We start from the raw sequence: 22,189 nt of genomic DNA, 5'->3' as shown, positions 1-22,189 counted from the left end.
TTCTGATCGGACGAAGGAATCACAAATGCATGGCCTTTCATCGAACAAGAACTCTCTCGGTTGTATAGACTTTCAGATTAAAGCAGTTCGAGGGTACACTTGAAAATCACTAATCAGATAAAACTCATTGTTCTAGAAGAGAGAATGAAGAAGATGTTATGATAAAAGTGTACCAATCTGATTTCAAAATTGATCATATAACAGGAACCTAACTTCTTATCTGAAAACTATCATATGATAGGTATAGGAATGTAATCTAAAAACTATCACAAACTAACTTAAAAATGGGTCTAGAACTTGGATAACAATACCGGATTTCGACCCCAGCAAGGAGCTCTACTCCTTGGACCCCGCTCCCAAGGGTGTTGCCCCCCAACCCCGTCAGTTCAGGGGCTTCGCCCCAAAATAGTAGTGTGCTTTTTAACCAAGACAAACTTAAACAAATATACACTCCCTATCACCCTAACTTGTTTAATATTTATCAAGGTAACATTAATCAACAAATTAATCTCATTACACTTCAATAATATTAGTGATACAAAATCACCAACATCGGTTGAAGTTATAATGCCAATTTGTTGGGCGGCATATGTGCACTAAAGCAGTAACAGCAGTGAGGAGTTATGCAAATATGATGAAAAAAACACACCAAAGAATGTGGAACTGAACTTCATGAGCTGCTTTTGACAGTAATGGCGTACAAATATTGAAGACCTATGACAACTCTTCTAACTAATGGTTTACACCTGTAATTATATTAAAACACAAGTATAAGCCGTTCTCCTTGATCACAAGCAGGTCCTTTGAATTAGCATCAAGTCACATAACCCACACTTGGCTGCAAAGATCCAACTAAAAATCTATCTTCACACTCCTTATTGTAGCAAACAAAGCTTTCACTGATGAATGCAAAGTCTGAAACCTTCCGTATCTAGACATTCTTATGGATCTTGGAAAGGGAAGATAAGACTTCATTCATGTCAGGTCGATCCTCTGGATTCATTTTTGTGCAATATAAGGCCAACTTAAGTAGTTGTTCTATAACACCCTGTTTCGTGGAGAAATTAGAAGCCAGATCAGTGTCTACAATTTCCATCAACTCACTTATTCCATTTGAAAGTGCTTTGTCTACTAGTTGTGGCAAAGTGATCTGGACTCCCTCCTCTTCAGTAAGGACACCTGTCGGTTTTTTTCTTGTTATAAGTTCCATCACTACTACTCCATAGCTAAATACATCCACTTTTGTTGTCAGTTTCTTCATATACGCAAATTCTGTTGGGAAAACATATATGTAGAAATGCGTTAGCATGACTTTCAAGGTCAAAAGTATTATAACTCAACATCAAAAGTTATATATATATTCCTTATAATATAAATAAAGAGAACTTATGTAATATTCTGTATGTTGGAATGTTCAGTCCAGTTATCAAACTATTTTCATTCACTATTGTTACTTTTTTCATAAAAACTGAAGAAGAAAGAAGAGTTGGTGATTTATTACCTGGTGCTAAGTAACCAATGGTTCCTTGAAATGCAGAAGCAGAAGAGATACTGCTTCCATCCTGTTGATGAACTCCAAGAATCCTAGCTGTGCCAAAATCACTCACATGAGCATCCCACTTTTCATCCAGAAGTATGTTAGAAGGCTTCAAATCACAATGAACTATTGGGAAATCATATCCCGAGTGTAAGTACACCAATCCTATAGCTACAGACACCAAAACATCTACTCTTTCAGACAAATCCCATCTTGATCTATTAATCCGAGAGTCGTGTATAATCCTATCCAAATTACCATTTTCCATGTATTCAAGAACCAGAGCCTTTAGCTTCCCACTCTCCCATGCATAACCAAGTAACTTCACTAGATTTCTATGCCTCAGTTTTCCTAATGTCTTCATTTCTTTGTTGAAGCTTTTCTCAGATTCTGCTGAAAACTGGGTGATGTTCAAATTTTTCACTGCTATTATCCTCCCATCTTGTAGTCTACCCTTGTACACAGTGCTTAAGCTAGTTGTACCCAGAATGTTATCTTCATTGAAGTTGTCAGTAGCATCTTCCAATTCTTTTCTATCAAATCTTCTGAGAGTGAACCCTGGGGTATTTTCTCGTAATCTTGGGTTCTCAAGCTCTTTGACTTTGACTTTTCTAACATGCCGAAAATATAATATAGCCAAAATGAATACAAGAAGCAATGCAAGTGATCCGAGTATTGAAAGAATCAATACAGCCTTTCTGGATAGTGAACTATTTGATTGTCTTGATGAGGCGCATAATTCGGTGTTGTTTGTAACACACAGAGATGGGTTTCCCTGTAATCCAACTGCGCTTATGTTTCTGAAAATACCAGTATCTGGAACACGTCCTTCTAATTCGTTGAATGAAAGGTCAAGTTTTTTCAAAACCGAAATGTTGCCAAAACTTTCTGGAATCAAACCGTTGAATTTGTTGTGTGAAAGATCAATAGAAGTAAGACGAGTCAAATTCGCCATAGTTCCAGGGATCTCGCCATCGAACTGATTTCTTGAAAAGTTTATGGTGGAAAGCAGATCGAGAGGAGGGAATATTTCTTCTGGAACACTACCAGAAAGCTGATTTCCGGACACATCAAGACTTCTCAAGTTTCTGCATCTTTGAAGCGTCACTGGAATCCCTCCTGACAGATTATTGTTTGAGATGTAAATGGCTTGTATCATCTCCAGCTCGCCTAATTCATCTGGTAACCTTCCTGTAAGAAAATTGTTGGAGAAGTCGATAAAGATCTGTGTATTTTTCATCCCTGCAATCACGGACCTTGAAATCGACCCTGTAAGCATGTTGTGTGAGAGGTCTATCGAAAGCAACTTGTTAAGTTTTCTCAAACTATCAGGGATTGAGCCGTTAAACCTGTTTCTACTTACATCCAACTGAGCAAGTTGCTCAAGCTTTGAAACGGAATTCAGAATAGAACCCACAAATTTGTTGTTCATCAAGTGCAGTGCTGTAAGCTGTTTGAGCTCAAAGATTTCATCTGGAATCTCGCCTTCCAGATTATTGTTACCAAGAAAAAGGCTTTGAAGAGAAGAAATGTTTGAGAATTCTACAGGAATCGTACCCGAAAATTGGTTTTGCCCAAGGGTTAAATAGATCAGACTAGTTAGATTTCCGATTTCACCTGGGAGAGGGCCAGATAAGAAGTTATTATGAAATTGCAGAATTTGGAGATTAGAGAGTCCTCCGATGCTCGGTTTCAACAATCCAGTGAAATTGTTATTTGCCATATTTAAAATCACAAGACTTGAGCAATTGAAGAGATCATCCGGGATTCTTCCTGACATTCTGTTGTTGCCAACAGCTAGATTCGTAAGATTTGACAATTTCCCTAAACCCTGAGGCATTTCTCCGGTCATCCGATTACCAGCAACATTTAACCAACGCATATTTGTACAATTTGTGATGCTCGATGGAATAGATCCCTCCAGAAAATTATCACTAAGAGACAAATCTAGCAGATTATAAAGCGACCCAATGCTTGAAGGAATTACACCTGTGAGGGAATTTGAGCTAATACTTAAGTACGTCAAATTAACCAACCTGGTTATGGATGCCGGAATCTCCCCAGAAAAATTATTCTGATGAAGGGTAAGAGATTGCAATGATTTCAGTAAATGGATATCGGGAGAAAGACGCCCTATGAGATGATTCTCTCCTAGTTGCAAAACCAATAAAGATTTTAATTTGAATAACGCGTTTGGGATTGTGGAATTCAACTGATTTTTATACAACCGCAAAAACTGTAAACCCACCAGAGTTCCAATTTCAGGAGGAATGCTTCCAACGAGCTTATTACTGTATAAATTAAGAGCTGATAGATTCGTGCAATCACCAATTTCAGGTGGTATTTTCCCAGAGAGTGAATTCTCAAACGACTGAAGAACTTGTAAATTTAACAAGTTTCCAATCTCTCTAGGAATGATACCAGTAAGTTTATTTTGACTGAAGTCAAGAGCTATCAACTCTTTCAGATTACCTACAGAAGCAGGAATTGAGCCTTGTAAACTGTTATTATAAGCTCCAAGTTGCTGAAGATTTATCAAATCACCGATTCTATCCGGGATTGAACCATTGAGTTTGTTGTCATCAAGGCTAAGTTCTAACAAGGAAGTGATATTACACAAGCTTTCCGGAATGATTCCGGTTAGCGAATTGTTTCCGAGGTCAAGTATTTGAAGATTCCGGAGTTTTCCCAGTTCCGATGGAATCGGCCCAGAGAGGGAATTGGTGTAAAGGGAAAGTCCAGCAAGCTGTGTGCAATACCCCAACTGGGAAGGAATGTTTCCAGTAAAAGAATTGTAAGAAAGATCAAGAACCTGAAGGCTGGAAAGGTTTCCAAGAAAAGGAGAGATTTGGCCTTTGAGTTGTGTTTGTTGAATAGAAATGGAAACTACACGTTGTGAGACATCATCACATTGGATTCCAGTCCAGTTACAGTGGTGGATGGAATCAGCATTCCAATCCAGGAGTGCACCAGTTGGGTCATCTGTGATTGAGTTCTTGAAATGTTCCAAAGCATTAGCTTCATCTTTTAAGCTAGAATCTGCGGATAGAACACAAAGTAGCAGAAAAGGTAAAAGGAGAAGGGTTTTTAACAACATTGATAGTTTTGAAGTGGAGATAATTCTATGAGCAATTGAGCATGAAGCTGATGCGTTATATATTACTCAAATAGTCAATACATGATAGAAGTCCACTAGGACAAGTTTTGTCAACCCGTAGTGTGTGAAAACGTATTAAAGTCTTTACAGCTAAAAAACATTATTGACGTTATTCTTATCCTTGGTCCATACTGCCATTCAAGCTCGTTATTATTATTCAATTTGATTCGAAATATATAAAACAGAAAAAAAAAACAACATACCAAGTTTGCAAATTCTAGTATTAACCATCTAACTTGTTATTTCATTACAAGTGATAATCAGAAATTGCATGTGATAATATTTTTGCATTTGTACAAAATAATAACGAAATGACAATACGTGAATGTAATGAGTGTCCATTATGAACTTAACTTGCGTACTACTAATCCATTAGTAATGATTAGTCCATATCAGGGTGTTCCATAGAAGGAGACTTGCTTTATAGTGAATTATAATTAGAATTAAATTAATTATAGTAATTGTAATAGAAATATGTAAGGAACCATATTTAAGGAGAATGATTTGTGGCCCGCCATGCATTGATGTTATTCAAACCCGTCATGCATTTACGTCTTATATAGCAAGTGGATAGTACTTGTGTTTCTACTTATATTCACACCAAACTAGCTATATAGTCGCAAAAGAAAAGTTGTCAGCTTCTTGGACGATAATCACCTTAGTAATGTTTGCCATGTGATTCTATTTCAATGTCGACAATAAGATTTTGTCCAAGGAATTCCTCAATTAATATTGTAAGCCAAGTTGCATACGATATCATGTATTTCTAGCTAATTTTAAGTTCATGACTCATAATTAAGATCAGAATTTTATGATACAAAATTTATATTTGAGATAACTTGGAAAATGGTCCATGTGATTTATAACTTTTTTTAATTTGCTAAGGTTTAAAAAAATTTCTAACTTGCAAAAATAGTCCCTTTTGGCAAGTTTCATTGTGGTTATAACCCCTTTTGGTAGGGGTGTAACTGAGTCGAGCTAGCTTGTTATTGATGGGTTTTGAGCATTCTAACACTTCCTAAGTGTACATGCAACCCTAATAACCTTGGATCTATGTTTGTCTAATTATCATGCAAAGTTGAATTCCAAGGTTATATTCCTATCTAGCATACATGGGGAACAATTTTAACTTAAAGTATAGATAGAATAACTTACCTTGTTGTTGTTTATGTTCCTTGAAACCTTGTGAGCCTAGCACCCCAAGTGTGATGCCTCAAATGCTTCACACAACACCAAATGCTCTTGGAAGAACTTATGAGAGAACACACACTTCTCAAAAATCGGTCAAACCCTCTTGTTTCTTAGTGTAGTCGATTTTAGGTGGAGAACATGTTTCTTATATAGTGTTGACACATCTAGGGTTAAACCCTAATGTGTCATGACTCTTCATTTCCATGACCCATGGGTTTGTAACTCCCATGGAGCATCCTATGGGTGGAACCCAACTTGATAATCCATGGAGCCTCTTAGCCCACTATACAAGATATGGATGATTTACATAATCAACCCATATATTTAATTAGTTATCTTTTGATCACATAATTAATTCTAAATTAATTCTTGATCAAACTAATCAAATAATATTATTAATATATTAGAACTTATAATATATTAATAATCTCCAAGTGTTATTTCTCTCATTTAGTCTATCCAATTGCACGGTGCCATGCAACCCAAATGAACCATGCCGGGTCGGGTCAAGTACATACCAGAAATAGTTATGGACTTAGACACCTTATCCAACAGTCTCCCACTTGGATAAGTCTAATAACTATTACTGCAAGTATGACTTCAGGAACCAATCGGCAATCGTAGCTCTTTACAAGGTTTCTCGGAACTGAGAAGATGATGGTACGCCATTTAAGATAAGTGATCATATAATCCTCTGTTCTAGATATCAGTCGGACAAATACACGGAACAATGTCTTACTTATTGTCCAACAGTTTGTTTCCCGATTTCCGATTTGTTCGACAAAGAACTTAATTGAACACATCAACGTAGTTCTGACCGGGCCCGGTACATAGGTCAAAACAAAATCATCGAGGGGCCCAGATATCAGCTTCTAATCCAAGAAGGAACAGATAAACTTCGACTCATATGTTTGTTCTACCACTCATTGAATTACACACAAGAGCACGATTTATAATATCGAGTTACCAATGCGTTTTTCGTACAATCAATGCATAACCAACTTGTAAGTAACAAATCATATCTCTAGGTTTGAAGACTTATACGATATTACCGTCTCACGATCACTCGAGATAGAATTCCATGAAGTGATTCCAGTGAGCGTGGGTTGAGTCCAATGCTCAGAACTTTTGAGCTCTCATGATTGTTGTAGCCTTGTCCAAGACCTCTACAACCAAACATGACAGTCTTGATTTATATCTACTTCCGACATATGACCGACTGTGGAGGTTTGAATAATATGTTATACCAAACAAAAATTATTCTGGAAGTCAAAACATGCAAAAGAAATATAGTAAACGATCGACAAGATATAACAACACTTTACTCATAAATAAAACACTTTTATTCATCATCAGATGTCAATTACACTTTACAAATTTCGAGGTTATCTAACTACTAAATCTAATATCATCCTTCAGCCCTATGCTCCGAGCATGCTGGAGATGCTTAACCCGAGTCAGTCCCTTCGTAAGGGGATCTGCCGGATTCTCATCTGATGATACCCTCTTTGCCACGAGGAGTCCTTCTTCGATCCGATGTCTGATGAAATGGTATTTTCTGGCGATGTGTCTGGATCTCCCGTGATCCCTTGGTTCCTTGGCTAAGGCAACAGCACTTTCACTATCACAGAAAATTCCATTGGCTCTTTAATAGCTGGTACAACTCCAAGTTCTCCAATGAAGTTCCTCAGCCATAACGCCTCCTTTGCCGCCTCGCTAGCTGCAATATACTCTGATTCACAAGTAGAATCTACCACTGTCTCTTGCTTGGAACTCTTCCAAGAAATTGCTCCTCCATTTAGGGTAAAGACCCAGCCCGACTGAGAGCGGAAGTTATCCCTATCAGTCTGGAAGCTAGCATCACTATACCCTACAACTCTCAAGTCATCACTCCCACCGAGGGTAAGGACCCAGTCCTTAGTCCTTCGTAGGTACTTGAGAATATTCTTTACCGCAGTCCAGTGTGCCTTGCCAGGGTTCCCCTGAAACCTGCTAACCATGCTCAGGGCAAAAGCTACATCAGGTCGAGTACACGTCATAGCATACATGATCGATCCTACAGCCGAAGCATAAGGAACTCGACTCATTTGTGCTATCTCAGCCTCAGTGCTAGGGCTTTGTGTCTTACTCAGTTTGGCGTTACTCTGGATGGGCAACTCTCCTTTCTTGGAGTCTTGCATGCTGAATCTCTTCAGCACCTTATCCAAGTAGGTACTTTGACTAAGTCCAATTAGTCTTTTACTCCGATCTCTCAAGATCCTTATCCCTAAAATATAGGCAGCTTCACCAAGGTCCTTAATAGCGAAACACTTTCCAAGCCAGGACTGTACTTCCTGCAGGGTTGGAATGTCGTTTCCTATGAGTAGTATGTCATCCACATACAATACCAAAAAAGCTAACTATACTCCTACTAGCCTTGACATACACACAAGATTCATCTTCACTCCTAGAAAAGCCAAATTCCTTGACCTTTTCATCAAAGCAAAGATTCCATCTGTGAGGTGCTTGCTTTAATCCATAAATGGACTTCTCAAGCTTACACACTCTATTAGGGTACTCGTTGCTGACAAAACCCTCTGGCTGACTCATGTAAACATCTTCAGCCAACTTTCCATTAAGGAAAGCGGTTTTGACATCCATTTGCCAAATTTCATAGTCATGAAATGCGGCTATGGCTAACAGAACCCGAATAGACTTAATCTTGGCTACCGGAGAAAAGGTCTCATCATAATCCACTCCAGGAATTTGAGAGAAGCCCTTTGCAACCAGTCTAGCCTTATAAGTGTGTACTTTACCATCCATGTCGGTCTTCTTCTTGAAGACCCATTTGCACCCTACAGTCTTTCGACCTGGTACATTCTCAACCAAGTTCCAAACTTGATTGTCATACATGGATTGTATCTCGCTATCCATAGCCTCTTTCCATTTAGCAGACTCGGGGCCTGCCATGGCTTCCTCGTAGCTGTTAGGGTCATCTTGACTTACTAGTGTCCCATCACTAATAAGTGTCTCACCTTATGCAGTAATATGGAATCCATAGTAATGCTCAGGTGCACTCCTAACTCTCGTGGAACGCCTCAGAGGTACAGATTCGTCAATTGGCTCAACAGGAGTTTCCTCCTCAAGTTGAGGGCTAGATTTTGAAGTTCAATCACCACTTGACTCTTGAATTTCTTCAAGATCAAATTGCCTCCCACTGTCTCCTTGGCTTATATACTCTCTTTCTCAAAAGACTCCTCTTCTTGCTACAAAGACCACATTGTCACTAGGTCTGTAGAAGAGGTAACCAAAGGATTGCTGTGGGTAGCCGATGAAAATACACCTCTTGCTTCGGGGTTCGAGCTTATCATGAGTCTCGCGTCTCACGAAAGCCTTGCAACCCCAAATCTTGATGTGGTCTAGTTTAGGTACTTTACCAGTCCACATCTCGTGAGGAGTTTTGGCAACTTTCTTTGTAGGGACTAGATTAAGGATATGGGTGGCAGTCTCTAAGGCATACCCCCAGAATGAGATTGGTAGCGAAGCTCGACTCATCATGGAACGAACCATGTCCAACAAGGTTCGATTACGCCTCTCAGCCACACCATTCAACTGTGGTGTCCTGGGAGGTGTCAATTGTGAGACAATCCCACATTCCCTTAGATAGTCGAGGAACTCTGAACTAAGATACTCACCACCCCGATCGGATCGAAGCATCTTAATGTTCCTGCCCAATTGATTCTCGACTTCCTGTTTAAATTCCTTAAACTTCTCGAAAGTCTCTGACTTATGCTTGATTAAGTAGACATATCCATATCTACTTTAATCATCAGTAAAAGTCAAATAATAACGATTAGCATCCCTTGTGGCATGTTTGAATGGTCCACACACATCCGTGTGTATAAGGTCCAACAAACCTTCACCCCTTTCACACGAGCCTGTGAAGGGTGACTTTGTCATTTTTCCAAGTAAGCATGATTCGCAACTATCATCTGACTTTAGGTCAAATGACTCCAAGACTCCATCCTTTTGGAGTTGGCCTATGCGTTTCTTGCTTATATGTCCAAGACGACAATGCCATAATGATGCTTTATCCAAGTTATTATTATTAGTAGAATCAATACACAAAACATTATTTCCTAAGTTATCTACAACAGACACAGCTTCATACACACCATCACAAGGTAATGCTTTAAAATAAAGAACATTATTAAAGAAAGCATCAATAGAACCAACTTCATTATTAAACGAAAAGGTAAACCCTTGTTTGTACAAAGCATGAAAGGAAATAATATTTCTTGTCATTCCTGGCAAGTAACAACACTTATTCAAATCTAAACTAAACCCACTACTTAGCGATAAAGTATAAACTCCAATCTTGGTGACAGGTGAAGCTTTCCTATTCCCCATGATCAAGTTTATTCTTCCTTGCTCCACATTCTCACTTCTTCTTAGTCCTGCAAGTCACAACAAATATGAATACCACAACCGGTATCAAGGACCCAAGATTTAGAATGGGGTGAGTTATTAGAAATGATAGTGTAAATACCTGCATGGTTGGGTTTGACTTTCCCATCCTTCACATCCTGCTGGTACTTTGGGCAGTTCCGCTTCCAATGAGCTTTTTCATGGCAATAGAAGCATTCAGCCTCTTTTGGGTCAGAAGAAGGAGTAATGAAACCTTTCTTGGTTCCACTTGAAGAAGAGCCATCAAGGGTCCGAGCCTTGGTACCCTTCGAAGATCTCTTTCTCTTCCTCCCTCGACTTTTCCCGATTGCCAAAACCGGAGTTGAGTTTGGAGTAGGAGTGATAGCAACCGACTTCCCCTTAAGACCTGTTTCTGCGGTCTTGAGAAGTCCCTGAAGTTTGCTGAGGGTGACCTCTTCCTTGTTCATGTGATATGTCATGCGGAATTGATCATAGCACGATGGTAAGGAGTGCAAAATGATATCTATTGCAAGCTCCTCAGGGAGGTTCACATTAAGCTTCAGCAATCGATCCACATATCTTTGCATTTTCTGCATGTGGCTCATGACGGAATCCCCGTCCTTCATCATGGTTGTTATCATGGAGCAGATGATTTCGTACCTCTCTTGTCGTGCACTTTGATGGTATCTTTCCATCAAATCTTGGTGCATTTCATAAGGGTAGAAATCCTCATAGGACTTTTGGAGTTCTGCTGTCATTGTGGCCAACATGATGCAAGCCACCTTGGTTGCATCTCTTTCATGAGTATGAAAGTCAGCGATCTCCTGGGGAGTTGCAGTGGACTCATTAATTTCCTTAAGCTCCTTGTCAAGGACATATTCTTTGTCCTCGTAGCGGGTAATCATCCTGATGTTTCTGATCCATTCATTGAAGTTGGATCCATCAAAGGTGACTTTCCCACACAGACTCATAAGAGTAAAGGAGCCATTAGGATTTGAGCCAGAAGCATTATTTGAAGACATCTGAAAGAGGAGAACAAGTTTAGTATAGATTTAAAAGAGTCCTTAATAAAACACCCAAATGTAATATTAAGGCTAGGATCCAATCACAATATAATATAACTTAGAAGAGGTATGCTGTAATCTAAGCTATACCATATTTGAAAGGTAGGTGAATGACGATTCACCAATTTCCACCACGAAAACTGAAATATTAGACATTAGGTTTTATTGGTTTTTAGAAATTCCTAGATTCTTTGAGATTCAATGAACTTTTTCAAAGGCATGTTTCAATCTCGAGGGTGCCCTCCAAGTTTTGTGACTGGGATACCAAGGATCACAAAACGAGGTGTGAAGTAACCATGCAAATCACTTGGTACCCTTAAAGTTTATCACTCAATCGATGTGCCGGTAAACCACACACGCTCCACCGCTACTATAATAAACCTTAAGTCACCCTTTACCTACCTTGTTAAGTCCAAGTTAGTGTGCCGGTTAACCACACACGCTCCACCAACGACTTAGACAAAGTGTAAAGTGTAATTTCATGGATTAGCACCTTATTCACATTTTCCTAAAGTAACTAAGATTGGGAATTTAATAAAACATTTAGTTACTTTATAATATTCATCATACTTTGAATGAGAGTTTATAAGTCCTTGTCTTACCCGTTCGGCTAACGACCCTCCACCAGTCAAGCAAGCGGTGGGTGAGAGTAGACACCCATTAAGTCACCATTTTATAGGCAACAACCTTATACCCACCTTATAGACCGGCTTCGTGAATGATTCGTACTAGCGGTAAGACGATTTTATTCTTATACATATATATAATTATTAAATCATCATAATATAAGTATAAGGGTTGAATTTTAACTTTTAAAATTCTAGGGGTTGGAATTTAAAGTTTTAACTTAACTTTACTTGTTCCAAAACTTGAGGGCAAGTTTTGTAACTTTCAAAACTTTTCATTTCTTGTAACTTATGAGTTTAATAGAGTAATAAAATGAAGACTCTTCATTTTTCTAACTCTTGTGTTTGTTTTAATGGTTTTAATTCAAGTGTGACTCTTGGTTTTCCATAACTTGAGGACAAGTTATGGACTCCATTAAAACACATTATGACCAAGAATTAATCTACCACATAGGTTACAAATAATTCCTATGATCATCTAAAACATCATAAGAACAAGAACATGAATATGAACACATTCATAAATTACACTTAAAACTTTGTAATTTTGATAACTAGTTGTTGTAAATGAATTAGCAAAGACATTACACCACCAAAAACAAGTTTTCAATTACCAAAACAGTTTAGGGTAATGTTTCTAATTCATTTCCAGCAACTAAATCGAAATTCTGCAATCAGTCGACCCTACTCGCCGAGTGCATCAATTTACTCGCCGAGTTGGTTGAAGATACACGTGAACTCGCCGAGTCCCCCCTATAGACTCGACGAGTCCACTCGTAGACAGCAAGATTTTCAACTTTTTTTTTCAACTTTTAAGCACAAATAAAAAGCAAACAAGCCTAGGCTCTGATACCACTGATGGGTTTTGAGCATTCTAACACTTCCTAAGTGTACATGCAACCCTAATAACCTTGGATCTATGTTTGTCTAATTATCATGCAAAGTTGAATTCCAAGGTTATATTCCTATCTAGCATACATGGGGAACAATTTTAACTTAAAGTATAGATAGAATAACTTACCTTGTTGTTGTTTATGTTCCTTGAAACCTTGTGAGCCTAGCACCCCAAGTGTGATGCCTCAAATGCTTCACACAACACCAAATGCTCTTGGAAGAACTTATGAGAGAACACACACTTCTCAAAAATCGGCCAAGCCCTCTTGTTTCTTAGTGTAGTCAATTTTAGGTGGAGAACATGTTTCTTATATAGTGTTGACACATCTAGGGTTAAACCCTAATGTGTCATGACTCTTCATTTCCATGACCCATGGGTTTGTAACTCCCATGGAGCATCCTATGGGTGGAACCCAACTTAATAATCCATGGAGCCTCTTAGCCCACTATACAAGATATGGATGATTTACATAATCAACCCATATATTTAATTAGTTATCTTTTGATCACATAATTAATTCTAAATTAATTCTTGATCAAACTAATCAAATAATATTATTAATATATTAGAACTTATAATATATTAATAATCTCCAAGTGTTATTTCTCTCATTTAGTCTATCCAATTGCACGGTGCCATGCAACCCAAATGAACCATGCCGGGTCGGGTCAAGTACATACCAGAAATAGTTATGGACTTAGACACCTTATCCAACAGTTATATACTCTAGACCTAGTCGAAAAATACTTGAAATCGAATCAGTTCGAGTCGATTCGAGCTGGAGCTCGAGCTACTCGAGTATATTATCGAGTCGAGCTCAAGAATAAAAATATTCGATTGGCTCATGAAGCTCGCGAGCTTAATCGAGCTTAGTTATATCTTTACTTTTACCCTTTATTTTATTTATATTTTACATACTCGAGTCAAGCTCACGGGCTTAGTTGTACACGAATGGTTCCTATGGTTTGGGATAATTTGCGTTTTTGGTCTCTAAGTTATTTTTTTAACTCGGAAGGTCTTTACTGTTTGTTTTTTTTACGCACTTGGTCCCTATTATTTGTTTTTGTTACGCGTTTGGTCATTGTCTTACTTAAAAAGACTATTATTTAAATATGAAAAATTGGTAGGGTAGGTAAGGTAAGGTAAGGTGAGGGTGTGGGGTTGGGTGTGTTTATTTAAATAAATTAAAAAAATCAAGGGAAAAATAGTTTTTTTGAGTATGATAGGAACCAAATACATAACAAAAACAAACAGTGGGACCCTTCCGAGTTAAGGGACCAAACACGTAAATCACCCTAAACCATAGGGATCATTCATGTAATTTACTATTACTTTATGAGATAATGTTCGTACTTTCCAAGATTTATGAGATTTGTCTAGATATAAGTAGATTACTTTTATTATTTATTATTATATTATTAATCTTTTTAGGATATATATTTAAGTGGTGCTTAACCATTGCTTGTGTTAAGAAAAAAAAAATTAATTGTCTATAAATATTTAGTAAGGACTTATGACTTGAAAAATCTTGTCCCTTATTTATTTTCTCTTTTGCTTCATTATGTTTTGGTTGCTCATACATTGAATGATAACTCAACTTTAATATAACATACAATTAGATCATTGGTTTCCAACAAGTCTTCAAGTTTATTCAAATATCCACGTACAACTTTCGCATAGACAAAACAACCAAAAACCTTCACGATAATTGAATCGGATAACCACGAAGTCAATTCGGCGCAACCGGACAACTCCTGAATCAACCTGGAAAGCCCTTATGTCAAATGTCTCCAACTCAAAACAACCTCATATATTCATATCGTCTACCCATTTTCTTCAATATTGACTGACACGCAAAGTCCTTCTAATGAGATTGGGCCAAAACAATTTAGGTCACTTACCGATATCTATAATGATGCTAAAAATGTGATCCTAAACCCCGGAGAATTGTTGATGATTGCAACGGATCAACCCTTAAATTTTAAAGAGGCGATTACCTATAAACCATGGCGAGAGGAAATTCAAACAGACTTCGATGCAATCAAGAAAAACAAGACGTGAAAACTTACCAACTTGCCACCGATTACAAGGTAATATAATTGAAATGGGTCTTTAAAGTGAAAAAAGACTATCTTGGAAATGTGATAAAACATAAAGCTTTACTTGTCGCAAAAGGTTATGTGCAAAAACAAGGAGTAGACTATAATGAAGTTTTTGCACTAGTAGTGCGACTTGACACCATAAGGCTCATTCTTGCCTTAGAAGGGTGGGTTATCCACCACTTATATGTCAAGTCAGATTTAACTTAATGGGGATCTTGAAGAGAGGTTTATGTAAGTCAACTTAAAAGATATGTTGATAAAGTACATAGTCACCAGGTGTTTAAACTCTCCGAGGTGCTTTATGGTTTACAACAAGCTCTCGGAGATTGGACATTTGTCTGGATAAAAGCCTAAAAGGACTTGATTTTTCAAAATGTTCACAAGACATAGCTATGTATAAAAGGAACCTAAAAAGAAACACTTTTAGTTGGTGTCTACATTGACAAGTTGATCATTATAGGATCAAACAACGAAGACAATGTTAAATTCAAAGAGCAAATGAAAAAAGAATTTGAAATTAGTGATTTGGATTTGCTTTCTTACTATCTCGGAACAGAATTATCACAAAAGAAGTGGGGAATTTCTTTTCGACGTACGAATTACACAAAAAAAGTTTTTGGAGCAATTCATGTTACTAGATTGCAACTCAGCATCACTTATGTAAAATAAGTTGAAGATTAAGAAAGATGAACATGGTGAAAAAATAGACCCAACTGAATATAGGGTAGTAGTGGGATGTTCGATCGGATTTTCATATGTTGATGGTGTTGCTATTCGTTTCATGGAGCAACCAACTACCTTGCATTTTCAAGTGGAAAAATATACTTTATGGTATGTCAAAGGAACCCTGATTACAGGCTCAACTATGGAAAGGGTTGCGAAGCTGAAGATTTGATTAGGTTTAGTGATAATGATTATGGAGGTGACAAGGTTGGTGTCAAGAGTAGAAGTGGGATGATTTTCTACCTAGGAAGAAATGCAGTGACATGGAAATCTCACAATCAAAGGATTGTTACTTTGTCGACATGTGAAGCTGAGTTCATGGCAGTTACGACGGTTGCATGTCAATCCGTTTGGCTTGGGAAGGACAAATTATAGTAGAACATGTCGACTCAAATGATCAACGAGCAGACATCTTTATAATATACTTGACACATATGAAGCATGGATAATTGAGAAATATGATCGACATAACGGATACCAAGCTTGGTTTAGTTTAAAGGGGAAAATATGATATTAAACGGTGTAATATTAAATGGAAATGTCGAAAATGATTTGTTTACAAACTTGGAATGATACATTTATAGAATGATAGTTTATTGGAAGGATACATTTATGGAAATGTAGCTTTATAGAAGGATAGCTTTCTTTTGAATAAAAAATGGCAACGTCCTTTCTGAAAGACCTTGTATGTCCAAAAGTTATTATAGAATAATATTGTTAATAACATATGATCATATATGGTCACATCTTATAACAAGTTACCACTAATTGATTATTTATTATTATAAATTGTACATTAATAAGTATCAACATTTGTATTTAATTGGAAAAACATTATTTTGATAAATAATATTTTAGCAACATATTGAGAATTATTTTTTGTAAGAAATAATAATAAAGAGAATAAAACTAGTGAATTATCGTATTATTATTTAAGACATATACATATGTTTTGTCACTTTAATGATCATATACTTTGAATATAACTAACAAGTTAAAGATAAAGTACCGAACAATTGAGTTTTATCTCTTTCACTCATCACTAATCACCATGACAAGGCATGAGATTGTTTTTTATTAGTTTAATGCTTAGACATTCTTTTGAGCCTTGCCTTTTGTACTAAATGTTGGTATAAAATAAAGTATGAGACATGAAATGAAGCTACTTCTTTTGACAAGTTTCTTCTCTTTTTCTTCTCAAATGGCCGAAATTACGAGGGTTTCTTCCCTTTCATATCTTGCAAATTTTGTTGCTTGTACTTGGTCCATAAAGTTGATTTTTCACTTTAAGCACTTACTTGATATTAACACTTTCAATTGGATTAAATCTAGATCCAAGTTTTGTATTTTAGATTGCATTGCTTGGTGTATGTCTCCAATTTTAAACTCATTTGTTTCCTGACTTTGAGCTTCAGACTAAAGTTCTTATTTGTGCTGATATATGATGAGTTTCTAGCTTAAGTCATTTTTTGAGCTAATATATGCTGTTTCACCTTTCAAAAAAAATGATTGCAGTGGTAAAAAAATTTTTTAAGAATTCACTGGTTTCAACTTTTAAGGTATAAAGCTAATAAAATGCGGTCCCCAACATTTCGGGCCGGGGCCATGATTTTCTCCATTTAATTTTTTTTTTAAATCCTCTATAGCTACAACCCCTAATTAGGAACAATAACTTTTTGCTCTTTCTTTAATGATTAATATTTTATTGCAAAATGTTTCATCCTTAATTCCTCACCAATATAACTTAAAATACCAAATATATCTTAACCACAATAAAAGCCCCTCAATAAAACCACAAGCATCAAACGCAACATGTAAAAACCACTCATCATAAACATCACATAAAGATCCATCATCCGTACATAAGAAAACCAAGTAAAGTTACCATTCTACCCACCTAGCCACCTTCCAATACAAACACAACACCCTATCAGCAAGGGCACCATCGTCATTTCACCCCTGGAAATCTCCAAACCCCATCTTTTGAGCTTCAACTTTCAACGACTTGAGATACTTAACAGCTTCATCAAGAACATCAACAGTATTCATTCCTCCATTAACACCAGGCACAATTCCCTTAAGAGACTTCACCATCTTCTTCATCTTATCCCTCTTTCTTTCACTATCTTTCACCTCATATCCCGAAAATACCCCTGGCCCACCGTTTCTCCTGCTCGAAGAGCAAGTATCTGACGTGTCACTTCCATCATATCCACCTGTACGCCCCGTGCTGACGTCATCACCCTCTTCATATTCCTCCTCTTCATCCTCCAAGCTCAACAACGCGTCTATATCAGCTAAATCTTCATTCATAACTCCAGGGGCATTTTCGTCTTTTCGCACTGGCATAGTAGAAGTAGTAGTAGTAGTATCAGGATGGTACACGATCCTACTTTGGTTATCTGTCCGGTCAAAAATAATAAAGTTTCTCGGGCAGTCTCGGGCAGGCTGAAAGTCAACATTTTGACCAAAGAAGGATGAAATATTGCGATCCGGGAAGTACCCACTACCCATTTTGACTTTTGTTGACCAAAAAACGATTTCTGAAATCTGAAGTTTGAACTGTGGCTTTCGAATTTTGTGGTTTTGTTTTTATAAATACAAAAAAAAAAAAAAAAAAAAAAGAAGAATCTTGAAAGGCAATTAGGATCGAGAAGAGTGCAAATGATGCACTTTCAAGTTATTTCCATTTTTAGGCCAAGAGATTTTTATGTTAATAATAATCACCAACAACTAACAGATTTTGAGAGATTTATGGTTTTCTAATGTGAAATGACCAAAAAGGGCTTTGACTTTTGGAAGACTACGTAACTGGCTTAAGCAACTGACGAAAATATTCAGCCTGTAAAAGTCGACAAATACTGCATAAGTATTAACCCATTAAAAAAAAAAAAAAAAAAAAAAAAAAAGTCACATACTAAACATTTCGCTTAAAAAAAAAAAAAAAAAAAAAAGATATATATACCTGACAAACTTGCATCAAATTGTAATACGCAATAATTCCAACACTCATTTTAATCTTTCCCGCTTCTTTCACAGATCCGATTCTCCTTTGTGTAATGCCAATGTACATTCTCAGTCCTCCAACCAATATGCAGACTAATAAATACTAACAACTCACACAATTAATAAAAACAACTCTGCAAAAAAAAAAAAAAAAAAAAAAAAATAGTTATTCGCACTTCACATTCTGTAAAAAAAATAAATCATAAATGCGATTATCGTTTTTCAATTTGGTGTACATTCGGTTTTGGCAAATTTGATAAAGATTGTGAAATTTATTTGTAGGAATGTATAAGAAAAATAAAAATAAAAATTACCTCTTTATCTTACCTGAGAAAATAGAATTACAGTATGAAAAAGAAGAGCGCCAAGTGAAAACACTTTCCACAATAATTAATTCCCAAAGAGGTCCACGGCATGTTGCTCTGTTTTTATATCAAAATCAACTTTTTGAATATCCCCCTACACCAAAATTGTAATAAAATGATCGAAATTCAAGATTAGTTAAACTATAAACACAAAATTACTTCTTGGGTAATGATCTTTATCATTATTGATCGAGATTTGAATGTTAATAATTTGACATATGAACATCTGGTAAACAATTATAATCAAACCTTAAAGTTTGATGATGTGTGTTCTAAATAATTGTTTGTTAGATGTTCATATGACAAATTATTAGTATTTAAAATAAAAATCTTGATGGGTTCAAAGAGAAAAGATGATATAATTTCACAGGATTTATAAAGACGCTAGTGGAATTACAGATCGAAAAGTGAAACGTTCATAAATTACATGAACATATTTCTTGAACAGGAGATTTGCATGACATTAAAACTGTAAAAAATATGAGAACTTGAGCTAGAAATTAAATTTTGAAAAAAGGAAAAACAGAACTTTTCGACTAGATTCCCAATATTTTTTTATTTTTAACATCAAAGAAAATTAGTTATTCATCCTAGAAATTGATCAACTAAATTCACCAAATAAAAGAGTTAGAAGTTAAAACATACCCGAATTCAGATTACCGAAAGAAAAAAAATCAAACTTTTTGAACGATAACTCGAAAGATGTTTTGATCTTTATCAACAGAAAGAAAACGACTATGACAGCAAATTCCTTGAATTCGATGAACACAATCATTAAATGAAACAATTAAAACATATCCAAATCCAAATTTCAGAGGCAAACAGATCAAACTTTCTAAAAGATAACATGTAAGATATCCTTGATCTCTTGTCAATTCAACTCCGACAACATCGAACAGAAAGAAACCCCCAAAATTGACAACAACCCACTGAAATTTGATGAACTAAATCACTAAACAAAACAATTAAATCGTACCCAAAGTCCAGATTCCTGAGAAAAATAGATTAAAATTCTTGACAGAAAACTCGGAAGATGTTCTTGATCTGTTGGGCAGCAGCAATGAAGGATGAATGGGTGAAATGAATGATGGGGGACATCTAAATTAGATGAAAAAGAAGTGGGTGGGGTTTCGTTTTTTGGTGTTGGACAGTGTGCTTTCTTTTTGGCGCAGGTGGGAGTCAAAGATGGAGATTGTGGGTCGTTGGATTGGGGGTACGGAAGAGGAAATTGGGCGTTGGATTGGATATCGAGAGCACGCGTGAGCGTGATGAAGATGTTTGACAAAATGCGTGATCCTGCAACAAATCACTTGGAATCTTGTAATTTTGCATTTAATTACATCAAGTAAACCACTTCTGCCACTTTGATGCTATTTTTTTTTCTGTTTTTTTGAACAATCCAAAAAATATTCTCATTCCCTTTGAAAGTAACTTTCCTTTTAACCAAAGAGCGTATAAAATTTAGATCATATAGAAATGAACTTTTTACATCAATTTTCTTGGTTAATTTGGTTAAAGATATGTCATAAGGTTTCAAGCCTAACAATATATCAGTATGTTTGTCTTTTTCCTTTTTAAGATCTCGTTTTAGATGTAAATAGAATAAAAATAGGTTATAAATAAATTAGATTTATTGTTTAAAACAAAATTTGGTTAGAGATGTAAGATACAACAATTAAGGAAAAAACCTATTGTTGTTACGTTATTTACTAAACATAGAGAGAAAATACAAAAATAAAAATATTCTTATAAGATTTTTTTTTCCCGTAAAATAGCTATTGTGTTGATTTCTAATAACGCAACAACATCGGAGAAATTTGATCACAATCTTCTTCGAAATTGTTTTTTACTTTTTAGTTAAAGCATGGATCTAGCATCTAGAAAATGTGGAGGAAATTTATTTATAATGATCAAACTTCCAATGTAGTAGAATATTAGTGTTAATCCATTGATTATGTAAGTCATAAGGTACTTTTCGGGAATGGTCACAACAAGCCATCAAATGTTGTCTAGGAGGTCAGTGACCTTTGAATCACCGATTGTGATGTTTTGTAGCTCGTTATTGAGTTGGATCGATTTCACCTCTTTATTATCCTGAAGAAGGGTTTCAAGACTAACTCATATATGTCAAGCACTACAATTTCGTTTGAGAATCATTTGGAGGAAAGCTTAAGATATGGTACTATAGATCCAAAGTGTGGGAAGGATCCATCTTGTTCCATTTAGGTATGTTTTATCATCTGAAGCATCATCAATATGATCAATTACACTTAAACCATTGCAGTGGGTCTCAGATAGCTTTATTCATTCATCATAATTGAGACGTTTAAGATCCAATTGAAATAGGATGAATGTTTTGATGTTGGTTATTCTGTACAACTTTTCGCAAGAAGAAGAGAGGGTGTCGTCAGCCATATGAATGGCGGGAAGGAAGAAGGGACAAGAAACAAGAGAGAATGAGAAGATGGAGCAAACGGCTTAGCGTAGGGTTTTATCTATCATACCATATTAATCAGTGTATTCTTATAATATGTCATTTTCATTTAAACACAATAATAAATATAAGGTTATAACGGGTTTTCCAAGAGACTATAAAAATTACCCCACATGTGTTTAATAATACAACATTTGAAGATATCAATCGATCCTTGTATAAAAATTGAAAATGGAAAATTATATATGATTCTAATTATAAGAGGAAGCAAATGGGGAAGAAGAACATGATATTTCTATAAACTTGATGGCTTTAACTCTGTTGTCAATTGAAGATATCAATCAATCCTTGTATAAAATTTGCTATTAGGTGACTAATATAACAAAATAATTGTGTGGATAAGCAATAGTTGACAAGGCTTCACTAGCCAACCTACTGTAACCTTTTTTTTTCTTTTTTTGACTTTCATGTTCTTCAACCACTTTAACGACTTTTGATTTCTTTTTTAGCTTTCTTTTTAAGGCTGGTGACTGATGAGATAATCAAATTCTTTCTTTAAGCTTCAATAACGATAATTTTGATCACTGATCTCTAAAGCATCTCTAATCGGAACAAAAAATAATGAATAAAGGATCCATTGTTTGATTGTTTCCTGCTACAATTATGCACCAAAAAATATTTT

At 36.1% G+C, this 22,189-nt stretch overlaps 2 protein-coding genes across 3 annotated transcripts; both read right to left on the bottom strand.

The window, feature by feature from the left end:
- Positions 1–635: 635 nt before the first annotated feature.
- Positions 636–4,647, bottom strand: FLS2 (Leucine-rich receptor-like protein kinase family protein). Its single transcript, XM_078965127.1, has 2 exons — positions 1,502–4,647; positions 636–1,272 (listed from the first exon to the last, which is right to left on the bottom strand). Exons 1-2 carry the CDS (start codon positions 4,632–4,634, stop codon positions 932–934), a joined length of 3,474 nt encoding a protein of 1,157 aa, XP_078821253.1. The 5' UTR covers positions 4,635–4,647; the 3' UTR covers positions 636–931.
- Positions 4,648–17,515: 12,868 nt separating this feature from the next.
- Positions 17,516–20,230, bottom strand: LOC145004914 (transcription factor bHLH144-like). 2 transcript variants are annotated; one of them, XM_078963942.1, is made up of 4 exons: positions 20,050–20,230; positions 19,023–19,167; positions 18,668–18,842; positions 17,516–18,544 (listed from the first exon to the last, which is right to left on the bottom strand). In XM_078963942.1, the coding sequence occupies exon 4, from the start codon at positions 18,214–18,216 to the stop codon at positions 17,656–17,658; it is 561 nt and encodes a 186-aa protein (XP_078820068.1). In that variant the 5' UTR covers positions 18,217–18,544; positions 18,668–18,842; positions 19,023–19,167; positions 20,050–20,230; the 3' UTR covers positions 17,516–17,655. The 2 variants fall into 2 exon arrangements, with proteins under 2 accessions (XP_078820068.1, XP_078820067.1); XM_078963941.1 differs by having other exon boundaries at positions 19,036–19,167.
- Between the last annotated feature and the right edge of the window lie 1,959 nt (positions 20,231–22,189).

This window comes from Lactuca saligna, chromosome 7, assembly GCF_052625555.1.
Source record: "Lactuca saligna cultivar CGN05327 chromosome 7, ASM5262555v1, whole genome shotgun sequence".
In the NCBI taxonomy this organism is placed as follows: domain Eukaryota; kingdom Viridiplantae; phylum Streptophyta; class Magnoliopsida; order Asterales; family Asteraceae; genus Lactuca; species Lactuca saligna.
This window is presented reverse-complemented; position numbering and strand designations above follow the sequence as displayed.

Excerpts from the sequence above, each read along its gene's own strand:
- LOC145004914 (XM_078963942.1), bottom strand. The coding sequence starts at position 18,216 with ATGGGTAGTGGGTACTTCCCGGATCGCAATATTTCATCCTTCTTTGGT.
- FLS2 (XM_078965127.1), bottom strand. The coding sequence starts at position 4,634 with ATGTTGTTAAAAACCCTTCTCCTTTTACCTTTTCTGCTACTTTGTGTT. Across the intron at positions 1,273-1,501 it reads CATTGGTTACTTAGCACCAG|AATTTGCGTATATGAAGAAA; the intron begins GTAATAAATCAC and ends TTTTCCCAACAG.